Source organism: Diceros bicornis, chromosome 11 (genome assembly GCF_020826845.1).
Source record: "Diceros bicornis minor isolate mBicDic1 chromosome 11, mDicBic1.mat.cur, whole genome shotgun sequence".
Lineage (NCBI taxonomy): Eukaryota > Metazoa > Chordata > Mammalia > Perissodactyla > Rhinocerotidae > Diceros > Diceros bicornis.
In genome coordinates, this window is record NC_080750.1 from 71560199 (window position 1) to 71580161 (window position 19963).

Here is a 19963-nt window from a genome sequence, read left to right on the forward strand (position 1 = left end):
CCCGGGTTCAGTTCCTGGGCACAGAACCACACCACTCATCCGTCAGTAGCCATGCTGTAGTGGTGGCTCACATAGAAGAACTAGAAGGACTTATAATTAGAATACACAACTGTGTACTGGGGCTTTGGGGAAGAAGAAAAAATAAATATTTTATCTATAATCAAAAAAATGTTTTAATAATTTTCTCGATATTATAAAAGTCTAACAAAAAATAACAATACCCATATTGGCAAGAGTGTAAGGAATCAGATTCATCTTATGCTTATGAAAGTAAAAAATTGTTGAACCTTTGCAGAAGATAATTGGCAATATATAATAAAAGTACTAAAAACATAAATGTTCCCTGACCTAATAATTTAATTTCCATAAATTTGACTATGAAAATAATGTGCAAAGATTTAGTTACAAGGATGTTCACTGAATCACTAGTTATAATAGGAAAATACTAAATTCCATTTGAATGTAAAAGAATAGGAAATTAATAAAATGAAATACCCAGCAGCCATTAAAAATATTTAGAAAAATATTAAATGACATGGAAAAACATTCTAAATATACTGAGGGAAAAAAGGAAACCATATGAATACATACTATATGTGTGCGTGCACACATACACGTGGATGTATACGTACAAAACACTGAAGGATATGTACCAAAATGTTAACAGTAGTTATTTTGATACAGCAAGATTATGGATGAACTTTTTCTTCTTTTGCTTAAGTTTTCCACATCTTCAAATAATATTTAATAACATGAAAACATGTTCAAGATATAATAGTAAATGAAAAAGAAGATGCAAAACCATATACAGTATAATCACAATTTTATAAGAAAAAGATTTCTTTTCACAGGAAAAACATTTAGGGGAAGGAAATACATTCAAATGTTATCCTTTATATGTGTCTAAAATAAATCATTGAGCTCTTATTTTTGGGTGATGAAATTACTGATGTTTTTATTTTCTTTATATTTTCTGAAGTTTCCATATTTTCCTTATTGACTATCCATTACTTTTACATAAAAAAGAAAAACAGAAACAATTTTTAACAAGGAGTCAATCCAGAGTGCAAGAGAACTGGAGAACAGATAGAATTAATTGTTTTGGTATAACCTTGAAAGAAAGGTAAAAAGTAGTAATAGCTAATATTTACTGAGCACTTGCTCTGTGTCAGATACTATGCTAAAGATTTTACCATTTAATTCTTTTAACTCAATTATTATCCTCATTTTACAGATAAAGAAACTAAGACATGCTAAGTAATCTGCTCAAAGTAACTAACGCAGCTAGTGGCAGACCTGAGATTCAGAGCCACGTAAGCTGACAGCAAGGGCCAAGGAGGTTACCACCACCTCACACTGCCTCTGCACCACGGATCACACCGCAGAAAAGACAACACGGCGGACTCGGGCAGACTGCAGGCAGAAAGGGCCACAGAAAATTAGACTGTACAAGTCTGAGACTCCTTATGTCCATGGAAAGAATGACAGACTATATTCAAAGAAACACACGTTAATTATTGGGAAAGAAAAAAAAAAACTTGGGAAGAATGAAAAACAAAAGGAAAAAGATGTACAGACCTTTAAAAATAATGTGGATTAGAAAACTGAAAATGAGGTAAAAGATGTATAGACCTTTAAAAATAATGTGGATTAGAAAACTGAAAATGAGGTAAATTTTAAGTCAATATTCCTTTTGCTATCTGTTTGACTGGAAATTAACAGCTTGGATCCCTGGGAAATAGAGGAAAAATCTGTAAGAGATATTAGAAAATTAAATCAAGGATATTAAAGTATTATGACTGAGAACAAAAAAAGAGTATAAAAATCAAGCAAGACTCCAAAATAAAGACAAGCTAAGAAGTTATCACCCAGTCTCACACAGCTCTAACACCTTCGGTTAATGCTGTTTCCTATCCCATCCCGTTCCCTGGCTTACCTTATGCACATCTTTCTGCAAACAGAGTCCCCAGCGGGTCAGTTCCTTGCTGGCTGTCTCATTCTTTGAAATTCTCTGTAGCAAGCATTCCAATGCATTATGGTGCTGTTTGGGGCTCAAGTTGATCTGCTGGGTCAGATCCTAAACAGAATTAAAATGGAAATAATGTTGTAAGTATTACTTTCACCAATATGAGGTTTAAAAAACCTCAATGTGTCTAAAATATTTCTGTAAGAAACCCCCTTCCCATTGAAATCTGTAGAAATTTTCATCTCTCTCCAAGGACTTTAATAAACATCTCTCAGGAGTGTGAAAAAGGTATAACATTAAAATTTTAATCATAAAAGTAAGAATTTTAAATGTTATTGTTTCTTTCTCCCTCATGACAGCTAAATCTTCTCTCTTTCTCAAAGCTATGTTCTGAATTTAAAATTCCTAAGAGATTCTATGAAATAGGAGCAGGAGGGGGCTTGATTACACCTATATAATATTTAGGAAAAATAGAGGGAAAAAATGCCCTGTGCCAGGCACAGAGCCAAACATAACAGAATGGAAAACCATAGCCAGTCTTATACTTTATGTCATACTGTACGAGCCACTTAATGTTACCATAAGACTTTTTTATCCAGTATTTGGCCCATAACAGGTGCTTTCTAAATATCTATTGTTGAATGAATACCTAACAGGTGTGTATCAAGATTCTGAATCACATAAGTGAGTTCTTTCTTCATTCTTCTGGGACTAATGAATTGTACAACTGTTGTTCCCTGCGAGGCAATCAGGGTCAGTGAGTCTATGGGGCTATATATGCAGCTCTGTGATCATAAAGTCATTAGGCAACTGGGAGTTGTAAGGAAGGAGCCTTGACCTACATATTAAAAACAGAAGTATCAGAAGATAAACATGAAAGAAATCTCTTACAGGAATTTTGAGCTTTACTTCAGGCTCTTTATGATTTTACTAAAAACAATATGTGGCATCTGAGACAAGCATGGGTCCAGGGATAGGACAGCAAGGCCTGGAAAAGTGAGGCAGCAGAGTGGCTCAAGTGTGGAGTCAGAGTGTGGAGGCAAAGCACTCAGGGTCCGGCCTCACGGTGCCGCACACACCCCTGCTTCTCAGCTATCTCCTATGGGAACGGAGCCCAACACTGCCAGGGCACTCTGAGCTCCCTAAGATAAACTTCTACCCTTTTACCTCACCCTCTGACTTGCTGACTTTTTGCTGCATTATCTCCTCCACCCCTTCAAGTAAACTAAAGGCTTACAGAAATGTTAAAAACCAATCAGTGCTCTCAAACAATCTCATTTATGATCATATGACCAGTTTATAGTCATCTATCTGATTGGTGAGGGTGAAGACAGAATTATTTGTTTCCCTTTACCTTATAATCCAGTTGGTCTACTCTTCTAACAACCTTCAAAAGGAAGCTCTGATTGGCTTTTTCACAGAGTGTGGGAAGGGACCTGGATCATGTTTCACAGAAAGGAAAACTGGAGCCTGGAAGAAGGGACCCACCCAGGTAAAGACGCAGGCCTGGCCTGGTTCCACTCAATCTGCTATCAAAAAGGTCTTCCGTTCAAAGCAGGCAGTTCTCACCTTCATGGCTCTGAAGTCCTTCTTCATCTTCTCAGGGATTCCGGTCATGAAGGAAAGCTCAGGCAGCAGCAGGATTTCACCTTTTAGCAGCTTTGAAGAGAGAATGGAGAGGGAGAATGGAGAGGAAAAGTAAGGCAGTAAAAGAGGATCCTGTTCCCCCGGACTTGTACAGACAAGCCATCCCCAGGGCTAGTCCTGCATGCATATAAGTGGGACACTAAGGAATATAAAACCCCAGAGAAGAGGGCAGAGAAACACTACAAGTATTTTACCCTTTTTCCTCTCAGTCACAATACATATAGCCTGTTGTATTAGGCAAAGGAAAAAATATTCAAACTGTCAGAAGAGAGGAAAAACTAGAAAAACAAAACAATTCTGTCCCTCTTGGGCTTCCAGACAAGCTAAGACAACACATCCTATCCAACTGGTGCCTCCATCTCATCTTAGACTGTCGCTCTTCAGTCTTCACACTTAAGACTGAGGAGTCAGGCGTCGACGCACCTTCCCCTGGCCCCTAGCCCTATTAAAATGTCTATAACTTCCCTAATGGATCCAGTGTTTTAATCTTCTTTAGCAGCAAATTCTCCTTACTCCTTAACCTAACTTGCTCAAATGGATATTGAGCTCTTCATGATGGGGACTTCAAAAGCAAATCCTACAGTGTGAAGTGACACCTCTGGCTAGAGGAGACAGACAAAACCTTGCACAGCTTTCCCCAACCACGCTATAATCATTGTCCATGGTTCCCAGAGCTGTGAAGAAGGCAAGAGCAGCTGACGGGATAAAGAACTGAAGCTGGAAGTATAAGCCTGACACCCCGACTTACCATCCCTCGGTCATTCTGTCTCTCACTGGGCCTGTGGATCAGCAGTGGCTGGTCCTCTTCCTTAATTGTGATTCCATAGTTTTTGCTAGAGCAGGGCAGAGGCAGGAAAAAATTTCAGAAGCATATCACTACTCTTATAGCAACATAATCTGAGTCTCCTAACCAGGACTGAGGTACAAAATTTGCATAACACCCTTGTCCAGGATCCATCGGAAACTCACCATAGCATACTCATAACTGGAAAAAGCAGGCTCAAGTTAACGTTGCGAGTAAATGGAAGAGAAACAGGCTAATGGTCCAGGAAAGAATTTATTTAAAACTGCATCAGGCTAAAGGGCTTAGGCAACTAGGAATGCAAAATGATAGTCAAATGATTAATGACTTTCATTTTCTGCTCAATTCTAAAGCTGCAAATGGTATTGGAATCGCCTATAATACAAAATAACAGGACAAACTTACTTTTTAGTATCTATTTGGTGATACAGCAATTAAATACACAGCAATTAAAAAGTCCATATATACATAAAAAAAATGATTAATGACTTTGATTTAACCTCTCCAACCAGACTTCTAACCCAACCAGCAAAGGAAATATGATTCAAAGCCCTGAGACTAATTTATGAAGTAATTTCCAAAAGTACTAAAAGGAATGAAGTTGTAAGGGTAGCATATTCTGGTCAAATCCCACAAACCAGCCCATTCAATCTTAGGCGCATTACAAATCCACTTATTTTTGAAGTCTCCCATCGTATGCTACTATGGAACTCAACATCCTGTTGGAGAATGGTAGACTACGTCCCACCCTCGCCACAGGTTCAAGTCCAGCCTCTTCTTTCTACCTGTAGTATTCCAAGAATGTCATCTCCTTTCCATCAGACATTGTGAAGCTATCTTTTGGAGTCTTATTCCAATCCACATCATCAATACGATAGGTACGATTGTTGTATCGAGTTATAACAATATTGCCAACCAGATGCTTAGTACACTCATCCTGAAAGTTTTCTTTGTTCTGCTGATACATGGCATGCCTTTGGAAAGAGAAAAAAGATTTCTGGATCATATTTCTATACACAGAGCAATATGCAAGGGATAGGGGATGCAGATAAGTACTCTAGAGGTATGATCACAGCTACACAGCACTGGAAAGCTCCAGTTGTCTCAAGAGATGAGACTTTCATCTATTTCCTTTTTAATATTACCAAAAACAAAAAAATCAACAAAAAATAATGAAAGGACAAAAATCAAAAACAGTAACTACAAATTAATACAATTCACTGTATTCCTTAAAATAAGGGACTTTAATCATCAAAATAATTATTATTTTGTATCATCATTATTAAGATAGAGTCTACAGAGAAACAATAAAACATTCTTTAAACTATATTTGCCCTCTCTAGCTGAAGGAAGAAATTACAAGTACCTATCAGAAGACAGCACGGTGAAGATGCTAAAGATGCAGAGATGAAAAGACTCACCGTAGACAAATGTACTATCGTGGTAACCTCTAAAACGGTGCTGTGAACAAGGCAACACGGGAAACTCACAGAAAGCATGTCTGAATATGCCCAGGGGGTCAAGGAAAGTTTGCAGAGGCAGCTGATCCTTGAAGGAGCAATCTGCCAGGCAGAAACATCAGGGCAGGGGGATGAGTGATGCTCTAGACAGAGGCAGCAGTACACAGAGGACAAGCAGGGACCTGGGATTGGTGACAGTGAGGAGGTGAAAGAGGAACAGAAGTTGGTAAGCACAGACTGAAGACAGGCGGGACCAGATATGAATTCTCTTGTACGTCAAGGATTAGAGCTTGGGCTTTTTTCTGTGGGCCAACGTCACCCAGGTATATTCAGGAACACTGGTCCCTTGAGAGATTGTGAGGGGGTGAAAAAGGTTCCACCACCAAGAGTCAAGTCCATTCTGCACATTATAACCCCTTAGAGATGCACAACATACAATTACCACATCAGATTGCTAAAGGACGGAAACATATTGAGCTTTATTTATCTCCAATTTATTTAACCACAGACGACTCCTGCCTTTTTCATTTTTACCTCACCAAATGTCTATAACCATTCTGGGCAATTAGTATCCTGCAGAACTTGCCTTAAAGAAAGACTACAATAAGTCATGAAAAACCATCAGAGACTTGAAACAGTTCAACACTGACTGTAGACCCTGGAGCCAAAATGCCTGGATTCAAATCTTGGCTCTGCTACTTACTAGCCTGTGAGACTTGGAGCAAGTTACTTAACCTCTTTGTGCCTCAGTTTCCTCATGTGAAAGCAGGCTCAGTAAAAGCACCTTATTCATAGTGTTGTTGAGAGAACTCAATGACTTTATATACAAGAAACACTCAGAACTGTGTTTGCAAATACCATCTCCATCATCATCATTGGTGCTTAACACACACCAGATGCTACAGTGTATGTGTGTGTGTGTCTGACGTTGCTAAGTGAATGGATCACCAGAGCTGGAGCAACAAAGGCCACGGAAACACATGGCCTTACTCTGGCAGCTAGTCTGAATACAGAGGAGAGATGGCTATAAAGATAGTTCACAATATATACATGTAGTTGTGCAAGTCAAAAGCAACCACTACTGTGGAATCCACATTTAAACACTTCTCAAGTTGTAATTTATTTTCAGACCCCTTATGACAATTTTCAATTTTCTCTCACCAAATCCTTTTCCCCTAATTATTGTCTTCTGCAACAAAAAAGGGAGGTCGAGGAGGAGGGTAGAGGAAGGCACAATCAACAAAAAGCTAAAAAGGGAGGGAGGATCACAGGAGATAGAGAATATAGTCCCATATCTTGTTACTCCAATATTCAACACTGGAGAGTAGATAAAAATCAATGATTTTTAACAGCATCTATTTCACTTTGACTTCCAAAAAATATAAGTGGGGTTTTCTGACAAAATGTTATTTGCTTAAACATCTCATATATTTTTCATTCAAAGAATGCCAAAACACAAATGTTTCACCAAACAGCAATAATGCTTTTTTCTGGGTGGTAGGATTATGGGTAACTTATTTTAGTCTTTGGTCTTGTTTGTTTTTTAAAAATTTTCTGTAATAAGCATACATATAAATTTTGAAATAAAATTATCAAAGCAGACATCATTGGGAGGTACTGTAAATAGTTATAGAGCTTCTGTATGGGATGATGAAAAAGTTCTGGAAATGGATAGTGGTGATGGTTGCACAACACTGTGAATGCACTTAATGCCACTGAACTGTACACTTAAAAATGGTTAAAATGGTAAATTTTGTATTATGTATATAACGTAATTTTTAAAAATTTTAAACGCACACAACTTTTAAAAATTTAAAAAGAGACATCATTGACAAAATCTATTTTTTCTAAAGTGACAAAATTAAGTATATATAACTTGTCAAAAATTTTTTCTAAATCAGTTATGCACTACGATTAATTTATTGCCAATAATTGTAAGTATTAAAATTATGATATATGACGTTTATTATAGAACACCTAACATGAAGAAATTAAACACTACTGGGAGAATTATTCAAACACACATTACATACAGAAGCAGTAAGGACATAAAGTTGCTTTTTAAAATAAGGTTAGAGATTTTATTCCAGATTGTTTTATGAATTTTTGCTTTCTATTTACATAGTTTTACTCATCTGTACACATTTTATGTTTATGTCTAACTCACCACTGTATATAAAATGCATGCAGTGTTGTAGAAAAATAAGTTAAAAGTATTTTTTAATCAAATCCTTCAACTATGTTAATGGTTGCATAATACTATTTCACTGAGTGGAGGGTACCTTAATTTACTGGTCCATTACTTTCTTTTTTTTTTTTTTTTTTAATTTTATTTATTTTATTTTTTCCCCCCAAAGCCCCAGTAGATAGTTGTGTGTCATAGCTGCACACCCTTCTAGTTGCTGTATGTGGGACTCGGCCTCAGGATGGATGGAGAAGTGGTGCCTCGATGCGCACCCGGGATCCGAACCCGGGCCGCCAGCATCGCAGCTCGCGCACTTAACCACCAAGCCACAGGGCCGGCCAGTCCATTACTTTCTGAGTAATGTTCTAGGAACATTCTTACAAATTCTGGATGAACATCTTTTATAAGGATTCTTCTATGTTTATAATTGCTTCTTTGAGATGGATTTCCTAGAAGTGGAATTACTATAGTAACAGGTTAGAACTTGACGGTTTTTGTGATGCTTGGCCTAGCAGCATTAAAAATTATCTTTATTTTTTCTTATTTCTTACTTTGAAATAATTATAAAATCAAAGCAAGTTGCAAAATTTGTACATAGAATCTCATGTATGGAATTGACATTGGTACAACATTGTTAACTATAGGCCTTATTCGGTTTTCAACATTTTTTGCATACATTGATTTGTGTGTGTGTGTAGTTCTACGCAATTTTATCTCATTTATAGGTTTGCGTAGCTACTACCACAATCAGCCCCAGGAATGTTCCACATCACCAGAAAGGAACTATCTCCTGCTACCTCATCAGAGTCACACTCCTCCCCTTTCCCTATCACCTGACAACCACTAATCTGTTCTCTCTCTCTACAGTTTTGTCCTTTTGAGAATGCTATATAAATGGAACTTTATTATACCACCTTTTGAGACTGACATTTGTCACTAAGCATAATGTCCCTGAGATCCTCGCACGTTGTTATGTGCATCAACAGCTCATTTGTTCCTATTGCTGACTAGTATTCCACGGCATGGAGATACCAGACTTTGTTTAACCATTCACCTATTGAAGGACATTTTGGTTGTTTCCACTTTTTTGCTATTACAATTTAACCTGCTACTAACATTTGTGTACCAGTTTTTGTGTGAACCTAGGTGTTCATTTTTCTGGGAAAAATGCCCAAGAGTGTGACTCTGAGGTCATATGGTTAACTGCATACTTAGTTCAAAAGAAACTACCAAAAAATTCTCTAGAGTGGCTGAAGCACTTTACATTCCCATCCACAGTATATAAGGAACAGTTTCTCTACATCCTTACCAGCATTTGGTATTTTCACTATTTTTCATTTGAGTCACTCTAATAGTGTGTACTGATATCCCACTGCAGTTATGATTTGCATTTCCCTAATGGCTAATGATGTTGAACATCTTTTCATGTACTTATTTACCTTCCATATCAACTCTTTGGTGAAATGTCTCTTCATATCTTTTGCCCATTTTCTTATTGTATTGTTGTTTTTCTTTAATCTTTACTACAGTTTTGCTTAAAAAGTGTTACATGCTCATCGTAAAATAAAAACAAAAACACAACTATAAAACAGAGAAATTGAACACGGTTTGTAATCCATTCTTGATAGAGACCCACTTTCCCTCATCTTTCCTTAAATTTGTGAATATAAATAATTTCCAAAAAGTGTGTAATCATACCACGTACACTGTTTTGCAAGTTGTTTTTTAACTTAATAATACAGTTTGGATAATCTTCCATGTTAAAACAAATACATAAGGTTCCTAGAACAAAAGACTACTTTCAAACAAGTAACTGAACTTTGCCAGCTTTGGTTTTCATTTATGAAGAGAACCTGGTACAAGAAAAACTTATGGGTATACCAATGTAGTAATGATCATAAGGAATTAAAAATTTAGGGGCAATAATGACATTATGGTTATGCTTTAAAATGAGAATCAATTTAGGAGATATATACTGAAATATCTGTGAAAAAAAAAAAGATGTTGTCTGGATTTGCTTCAAAATAATTCAGTTTGGTGAGGGAAAATTGTAGAAGACCAGATGAAACAAGGCTGTTCATTAATTGATAACTGTTGAATCTAAAAAATAGGAATAAAGAGGCTTTTTATACTATTCTACTTTTGCAAATGTTTTAAATTTTTCATATTAACTAAACTCTTTTAAAAATAAAAAAATATATAATAATTAAAACATAAATACAAACACTCTGGAAAGAGAGGGAAAAATAAAGAAACCTAACACTAAGTTTTCTAATTCTAGAAAAAAAAAGTTAGCATATATAAAATAGAAAATATTATAACTCCGTAATTTTTATTTTCAATGCTTTTCAAAAGATTACTGAATCTATGAAAGGATAATAATTTGAGAGCAGAGATTACTTTAAGGAAAAATAAAGCATGACCACAAACTTTTAGAAATCTTAGCAAAGATAATGAAGGCAGCAAATCTCAGCCCGGATAATCAAATTTATGACTTAAAAACGGGTTTAAGAAACTGTTTTAATACTCTGAGGAAATAAAGAGATGAGTATGAAAAAATAAAAGATAACCAGACACAGAAGACAAGTCCAAGAGATAAAAGATATATAAAAATAATTTACAGAAGAGAAATAATCAAAGAAATAAAAAAAAATAATTAAGCTGAATAGTTGGGTCCAACTGAAAGAGCTCAAAAAACAATTGGCAGATTAATGAAAAAGGACCTGAATCTGAAAGTTTTGAAAAAACTTACATTTCAAATATAAAAAGGCGTAATGAGTTAGGGGGTTCTCTTTGGGGTAATGAAAATGTTCTGGAATTAGTGACTTTATTTAGCTTTCACCATTTTTTACATGCAATGATCTATGTATGTTCTAAAAACCAGTGAATTACACACTTAAAAATAGTGAATTTTGGGGGCTGGCCCAGTGGTGTAGCAGTTAAGTTCTCGTGTTCCACTTTGGCTGCCCGGGGTTCAAAGGTTCGGACCCCAGGTGCAGACCCACTCACTGCTCATCAAGGAATGCTGAGGTGGCGTCCCATACAGAACAGCTGCAACCCTACAACTATGATACACAACTATGTACTGGGGCTTTGGGTAGGAAAAAAAATAAAGAGGAATATTGACAACAGATGTTAGCACACGGCCAATCTTCATCAAAAAAAAAAAATAGTCAATTTTATGGCATGTTAATTATATCTTAGTAATAAAAATTTAAATTAAAAAAATAAAGGATTTCTCATTATGCAGCATGAAGATATCAGCGATTCCTCTCTACAAAAGTCAAGCATAAAACTAGACAAAGTTGTCAAAAACAACCATTTTAGGATGCTGGAAATCAACCAAAGGCAGACAACAAACTGAGAAGCATTCATTTTTCAACAACTGCTCAAGTTTCTGGTAAGAACAGCAGGAGTTTGTGACCTTGCCTGGGGTGGTCCCCATCTTCTCCTGCCCACCCCTTCAGTCACTAAGAATGATAGTTTTACTGGCCAGAGTGGGAAATACTATCTGAGGGAAGGGATGGGAATGCATGGTAAGCCAGCTACAAATGGCAATGGGGAAAAAACCAAAGTTTTGCTAGCCTGAGGTTATAGTCCAGGTTGGAGCAAGCAGGAAACTAGCTGGAAATTTAACAAGTAGATTCTGGAAATCAGAAAGCTAGAGAAGGGCTTAAGATAAGCCTACCAAACATCCTCGGCTAACTGGGAAACTTACAGATGCTCAGGAGAAAGTCAAGAGAAATGGCTAAAAGTGAAAGCCAAGACAGATGTGAGAACTACATGTAACTCTGAATGAGTTCTTCAACCCATACACAGAGTCATCAGCAGCAGATGGATGCCTTATGGTCTCAACCCAGAAGGTACAATGTCTACTCTAATCACTGCCTGAACCACTAAGCTATAACAAAGGTGTGGTCCCAGGGAAGCTAAGCTAAAATATGAAAATCAGAACAGAAAATTGAGCAGAAATAGCAGCAGCTGCACATCACCAAGGTTAGAGAGTCCACAGTTTAAGTGTGGACAAGTCAGAATTTTTAAAAACTCAAAAAAATAAAGCAGAAGCCAGACTTGCTACAATATTATTAACTGAAATGTTTAGTTTTCAACTACAAATTACCAGACATGCAAAGAAACAGGAAAATGTGACTAATAATGAAAAAAAGCAGTCAAAAGAAACTTATTCTAACAGGGCTAAGATGTTGGACTTTGGCACAAAGAACTCAAAGCAGCTATTATAAATATGTTCAAATAACTAAAGGAAAATGTGATGACAATGAGTCAATAAATAGGGAATCTCAACAAAGAAATAGAAACTAAAAAGCAAAGCAAAACAAACAGAAATTGTAAAGTTGGAAAGTACAATAACGAAAATGAAAAACTAATAAGATGAGCACACCAGCAGACTTGAAACAGCAGAATAAATAACCATTGACATAAAGATAGATTAAGAGAAGGTATCCGATCCAAAGATGGGAGAGAAAAAGATGAAAGACAAATGAAAAGTCTCAGAATCCTGTGACACAATATCAAGATACATGTAACGAGAATCCCAGAAGGAGGACAGGACACAAAAGAAAACTATTAAAAAATGGTCTAAAAGTTCCCAAATTTGATAAAAAACATTAACCTATATATCCAATAATCTCAATGAATACCAAGTACAATAAACACAATGGCAACCACACTTAGACACATCATGGACAAAGTGCCAAAATCCAAAGCCAAAGAGAAAATCTTTTGATAGTAATAAGAGAAAAACAACATCATATACAGGAGAGAACAACAATATGGTTAACGACCTACTTCTCATCAGAAACAACGGAGGCCAGAAAGCAGTGTAATGACATGCTCAAAGTGCGGAAAAAAAATAAACTGTCAAGCAAAAAATCTATATCCAGTGAAACTATCCTTCAAAAATGAAAATGGAGTGACATCAGCATCATGGTGGAGTGAGCTTAACACATTGCACTCTCCCCCTCTAAGACACAACTAAAAGGACATTCATATTCCAACAGAAGCTATTCACACAACACAAGGGACGTCTGAGGCACCTGGCAGCCATACACCCAAGGACTGAGGTGCTGGAATCCTCAGAGTAAATGGAGGGAGGTAAGAGGAGCTCCCTTCCTTCCCAAGGACTGCGACCCTGAGACTGAGAACACATGGCTCTCAGAGTAGGGCCTCTCTGCGGGAAAACTGGTGCTCTCCAAGACCCCTCACAGCCCATGGGGAATCCCCCTACAGAGGGAGCAGAACTGTTGTGTGAGTACTTTCGACAAGCTAGCCTCCCAGAAGAGCACAGAGCGAGAGTGAGGCAAGAGACTTCTGAGAGAGGGGCGGCTAAAGTAAGCGCCCCTCCCCCATCTGGGCCACCCGCCCGGCGCATCAGCACAGTGGCGCTTCAGCGCAGCCCCACCCCAAGAGGCAGCGGCCCTGAGGTGCCTGGGCACCACCAGCAGTGCAGCATGCCCATGCCCCACACCCAGAGGCAGCAGCCCCCAGGCGCCCGTGCCCCACCAGCAGTGTGGCATGCCCATGTCCACGCGCCTCTTGTCCACACACCAGAGGCGGTGGCAGCTCAAGCCCCACCGAGCCACAGACCCAGCTGCTCCACCTGGATCGCTACATGGCCCCAGCTGCCCTGGCTCCACTGCACCACGGCCCCAGTTCCTTTGGCTCAACTGTGCCCGGGCCCCAGCTGCATCAGCTCGACTGTGCCCGCCCCCAGCTCCTTTGCCTCAACTGCTCTGCAGGCTCCAGCTGCTTTGGCCTAGCTGTGCTCAGGCTCCGGCTGACTTGGTGCCAACAACTTTGGCCCAGCTGCACTCCAGTTCCAGCTTCTTCGGCCCAGCAGTGCTCCAGCTCCTGCTTCTTCAGCCCAGCCACACTTCAGCTGTAGCTGCTTCAGCCCACCCACACCTGAGCACCAGCTGCTTCGGCCTAGCTGCACTCCCGCCCCAGCTGTTCCCACACTCCAGCTCCAGCTGTTCCCACCCCCAGCAGCCTCCACTCAGCCGTGCTACAGATCAGCCATGCTTCAGCTCATCCATGCCTCAGCTCAGCCAGGGGGCGACCAGAAGGTTCATGGATCGAGGCGGGCCACAATACACAGCCCTTGACCCCCACCCAGCAGTGGCAAGAGGAAACTGCAACCATATATTTTCACTATGAGGAAAAATAAGCCAACACAGACAGGCACTATGCAAAAACATATTAAATTTCCAGACAAAAACGAAAATGACAAGCACCCAGAAGTCAACCCAGAAAGCACAGAAATGTATAAACTTAATGACAGAGAATTCAAAATAGCCAACATAAAATAAGCTTAATGAAATACAAGAAAACACAGACAAACAATTCAATGGAATCATGAGTTTCTTCACAAAAGAGATTGAAACTATAAAGAAAAACCAATGAGAAATCTTAGAGATGAAAAACACAATAGAGGAAATAAAGACAAATCTGGAAGTCGTAAGCGTCAGGGCTGACAACTTTTTATGGAGGAAAGAATTAGCAATATTGAGGACAGCAATGCAGAAATGCTCCAGATGGAGGAGGAAAGAGAGCTAAGACTAAAAAGACATGAAGAAACTCTCTGAGAAATATCTGACTCAATTAGGAAATCCAACATAAGGATTATAGGTATTCCAGAGGGAGAAAAGAGGGGAAAAGGAGCAGAGAACTTATTAGAAGAAATAATAGCTGAGAACTTCCCAAACCTGAGGAAGAAGCTGGAAATACCACTGAATGAAATAAACAGATCTCCTAAATACATCAACATGAAAAGACCCTCGCCAAGGCATATAGTAGTAAAGCTGGCAAAAGTCAACAAAAAAGAAAAAATCTTAAGGGCAGCTAGACAAAAAAAAAAAATAACGTACAAAGGATTTTCTATCAGGCTCTCAGAGGATTTCTCGACAGAAACTTTACAGGCTAAGAGAGACTGGAACGATATATTCAAAATTCTGAAGGACAAAAACTTTCAGCCAAGAATACTCTATACAGCGAAAATATCCTTCAGATATGATGGAGAAATAATAAGTATCCCACATAAACAAAAGCTAAGAGAGTTCATTGCCACAAGATCCCCACTACAAGAAGTGATCGAGAAGGCCCTCATGCCTGATAAAAAACAGAGAAAGGGGATTCAAAATTTTGAACAAGGAGGAAAATAGGTCGACAAAACCAGAAAAATCGCAGCTCTCTATCAGAACAGATTAGCAAACACTTAATTCTAAAACCAAAGATCAAGGGAAAGTAAGCACAAAAAATAAATATAACCTCATCAGGTTAAACACAATAAGGAATCAGATGAGACAACAACAACTTAGAAGGGGAGAAGGAAAGGGATTGAATCGACTTAGTCTAAGGGAATAAGAGGCCATCAAAAAATGGACTAGTGCATCCACAAGGTTTTTATACAAACCTCATGGTAACCACTAACCAAATAATCAGAACAGTCACACATGATAAAGAAAGAGAAAACTAAGAGAATCCCCATACGGAACAACCAAACTGAATTGGTAGTCAGAAACACATGGGACGGGAAACAAAAGAAACGCAAATAACCAGAAAAAGAGTGATAAAATAGTAACAATAAGCCCTCGTATATCAATAATTACCCTAAATGTAAATGGACTGAACTCTCCAATCAAACACAGAGTAGTGGGATGGATTAAAAAACAAGACCCAACAACATGCTGCCTCCAGGAAACACATCTCAGCTCTAAAGACAAACACAGGCTCAGAGTAAAAGGATGGAAGACAATACTCCAAGCTAATGGCAAACAAAAGAAAGCGGGTGTAGCCATCTTTATATCAGACAAAGTAGACTTCAAGATGAAACAGGTAATAAGAGACAAAGAGGGGCAATATATAATGATAAAAGGGACACCCCCACCAAGAAGACATATCACTTTTAAATATATATGCACCCAATACAGGAGCACCAAGATACATAAAGCAACTATTAACAAACCTAAAAGGAGATATTAACAACAACACAATAATAGTAGGGGATCTTAACACCCCACTCTCATCAATGGACAGATCATCCAGACAGCAAATCAATAAGGAAATAACGGACTTAAACAAAAAACTTGATGAGATGGACTTAGAGATATAGAGAGCACTCCATGCAAACACAGCAGGTTACACATTCTTCTCAAGTGTGCATGGAACATTCTCAAGAATAGACCATATGTTGGGAAACAAGGCATGCTTCTATAAATTTAAGAAGATTGAAATCATAACAAGCATCTTTTCCAACCATAACACCATGAAGCTAGAAATCAACTATAAAAAAAAAACTGGGAAAGTGACAAAGCTGTGAAGACTCAACAACATGCTACTAAACAACCAATGGATCACTGATGAAATTAAAGGAGAAATAAAATCACATCTGGAGACAAATGAAAACGAAAATACACCATACCAACTCATATGGGATGCAGCAAAAGTGGTCCTGAGAGGGAAACTCACAGCAATACAGGCCCACCTTAACAGACAAGAAAAAGCCCAAATAAGCAACCTCAAACCATGCCTAAGAGAATTACAAAAAGAACAAACAGAACCCAAAGTCAGCAGAAGGAGAGAAATAATAAAAATTAGAGCAGAAATAAATGAAATTGAAACAAACAAAAAAAAACAGTAGAAAGGATCAATGAAACAAAGAGCTGGTTCTTTGAGAAGATAAACAAAATTGACAAACCCTTAGCCAGACTCACCAAGAAAAAGAGAGAGAAAGCTCAAATAAATAAAATTAGAAATGAAAATGGAGAAATTACAACAGATACCACAGAAATACTAAAGATTATAAGAGAATACTATGAAAAACTATATGCCAACAAATTGGACAATCTAGAAGAAATGGATAACTTCTTAGACTCATACAATCTCCCAAAACTGAATCAAGAAGAAATAGAGAACCTGAATAGACCAATTACAAGTAAAGAGATTTAAACAGTAATCAAAAACCTCCCAAAAAATAAAAGTCCAGGACCAGATGGCTTCTCTGGAGAATTTTACCAAACCTTCAAAGAAGACTTAATACCTATCCTTCTCAAACTATTCCAAAAAATAGAGGAAGATGGAACACTTCCCAACACATTCTACGAGGCCAACATCACCCTGATACCAAAGCCAGACAAAGACAATACTAAGAAGGAAAAATACAGACCAATATCCCTGATGAACACAGATGCAAAAATCCTCAACAAAATATTGGCAAACTGAATACAGCAATACATTAAAAAGATCATACACCATGATCAAGTGGGATTCATACCAGGGACAGAGGGATGGTTCAACATCTGCACATCAATCAATGTGATATACCACATTAACAAAATGGGGAATAAAAACCATATGATCATCTCAATAGACACAGAGAAGGCATCTGACAAGATCCAACATCAATTTATGATAAAAACTCTCAACAAAGTGGGTATAGAAGGAAAGTACCTCAACATAATAAAGGCCATATATGACAAACCCACAGCCAACATCATACTCAACGGGGGAAAAACTGAAAGCCATCCCTCTGAAAACAGGAACAAGACAAGGGTGCCCACTCTCGCCACTCTTATTCAACACAGTACTGGAGGTTCTGGCCAGAGCAATTAGGCAAGAAAAAGGAATAAAAGGAATCCAGATAGGCGACAAAGAAGTGAAACTCTCGCTGTCTGCAAATGACATGATCTCATACAGAGAAAACCCTAAAGAATCCATTGGAAAACTATTAGAAATAATCAACAACTACAGCAAAGTTGCAAGGTGCAAAATCAACTTGGAGAAACCAGTTGCATTTCTATATACCGACAATGAACTAACAGAAAGAGAACTCAAGAAGACAATCCCATTTACAATTGCAAGAAAAAGAAGAAAATATCTAGGAATAAACTTAACCAAGGAGGTGAAACACCTATACAATGAAAACTATGAGACATTATTGAGTGAAATCAACAATGACATAAAGAAATGGAAAAATATTCCATGCACTTGGATTGGAAGAATAAACACAGTTAAAATGTCCATATTACCTAAAGCAATCTACAGATTCAATGCAATCCCAATCAGAATCCCAAGGACATTCTTCACAGAAATAGAACAAAGAACATTAACATTCATATGGGGCATCAAAAGACCCCAAATAGCTAAAGCAATTCTGAGAAAAATGAACAAAGCGGGAGGCATCACAATGCCTGACTTCAAAATATACTACAAAGCAACAGTAATTAAAACAGCATGGTATTGGTACAAAAACAGACACACAGATCAAAGGAACAGACTTGAAAGTCCAGAAATAAAACCTCAATCTACGGGCAGCTAATCTTTGACAAAGGAGCTAAGAACATACAATGGAGAAAGGAAAGTCTCTTCAATAAATGGTGTTGGGAAAACTGGACAGCCACTTGCAAAAGAATGAAAGGAGACCATCTTCTTTCACCATACACAAAAAGTAACTCAAAATGGATCAAAGACCTGAAGGTGAGACCTGAAACTATAAAACTCCTGGAGGAAAATATAGGTAGTACACTATTTGTCATTGTCCGTAAAGGGATCTTTTCGAATTTCATGTCTACTCAGACAAGGCAAATAAAAGAAAAAATAAACAAGTGGGACTTCATCAGATTAAAGACCTTCTACAAGGCAAATGAAACCAGGATCAAAATGAACAGGCAACCCACCAACTGGGAAAAAATATTTGTAAACCATGTATCCAGTAAGGGATTAATCTCCATAATATATAAAGAACTCATGCAACTGAACAACAAAAAAGCAAACAACCCGATCAAAAAATGGGCAGAGGTCAGGGCCAGCCCGGTGGTGCAAGTGGTTAACTGCGCGCGTGCTCCGCTGTGGTGGCCCGGGGTTCGCCGGTTCGGATCCTGGGCATGCACCGACACACTGCTTGGTAAGCCATGCTGTGGCGGCGTCCCATATAAAGTGGAGGAAGGGGGGCACAGATGTTAGCCCAGGGCCAGTCTTCCTCAGCAAAAATAGAGGAGGATTGGCAGATGTTAGCTCAGGGCTGATCTCCTCACAAAAAAAAAAAAAAAAAGACAAAATCATCCCATTTGCAACAACGTGGATGGACCTGGAGGGTATTATGTTAAGTGAAATAAGCCAGAAAGAGAAAGACAAACACTGCATGATTTCACCCATATGTGGAAGATAAACCAACACATGGACACACAGAACTGTTCGGTGGTTTCCAGGGGCAAGTGGGGTCGGGGGTGGGCACAAGGGGTGGAGGGATGCATTTATATGGTGACTGACAAACAATAATGTACAACAAATATTTCACAATAAAAAAAATGAAAATGAAGAAGCCAGTCAGAAAGGAGCACATATTGTATGATTCCATTTTTATGAAATGTCCAAAACAGGTAAATCTATACAGATAAAAAGCAGGTTAGTGGTTGCCTAGAGCTGGGGAGAGGAGTTTGGTGTCTGGGGGGGACAGGTGGTAACAGCTAAGGCATGTAGGGTTTCTTTTTGGGGTAATGGAAATATTCTAAAATTGATCGTGGTGATGGATGCCTAACTCTGAATATACTAAAAGCCACTAATGGTATACTTTAAATGGCTGAATTGTATGGTATATGATTTAAGCTGCTAAAAAAAATTAAGGTGACATAAAGTCATTCCCACGTAAACAAAAACTGAGAGAATTTGTTGCTGAAAGACCTGCTCCAGAGGAAATACTAAAGGAAGTCCTTCAGGCTAAAGGAAAAATGATACCAGATGGCAACTTAAATCCACAGAAGGGAAGAATAATGGAAATGATACATATGTGGGTAAATGTAAAAGATTGTATATATTTTTTTTCTTACCTTCATTTCTTTAAAAATCATAAGATGGATTAAAACACTGTATTGTTGGATTTATAACATATA

The 19963-nt window shown here is 38.1% G+C and overlaps 1 protein-coding gene across 2 annotated transcripts in view; it reads right to left on the reverse strand.

Moving 5' to 3' along the window:
- PIWIL2 (piwi like RNA-mediated gene silencing 2) overlaps nt 1–19963 on the reverse strand; it is a 96461-nt gene that overhangs the window by 51338 nt on the left and 25160 nt on the right. For both annotated transcript variants that reach the window (XM_058550561.1, XM_058550560.1), the window contains exons 10-13: nt 5201–5389; nt 4362–4446; nt 3536–3625; nt 1937–2077 (exon numbers count right to left, since the gene is read on the reverse strand). In XM_058550561.1, the coding sequence (XP_058406544.1) occupies nt 1937–2077; nt 3536–3625; nt 4362–4446; nt 5201–5389 (505 nt within the window). The remainder of the gene's footprint in view (nt 1–1936; nt 2078–3535; nt 3626–4361; nt 4447–5200; nt 5390–19963) is intronic.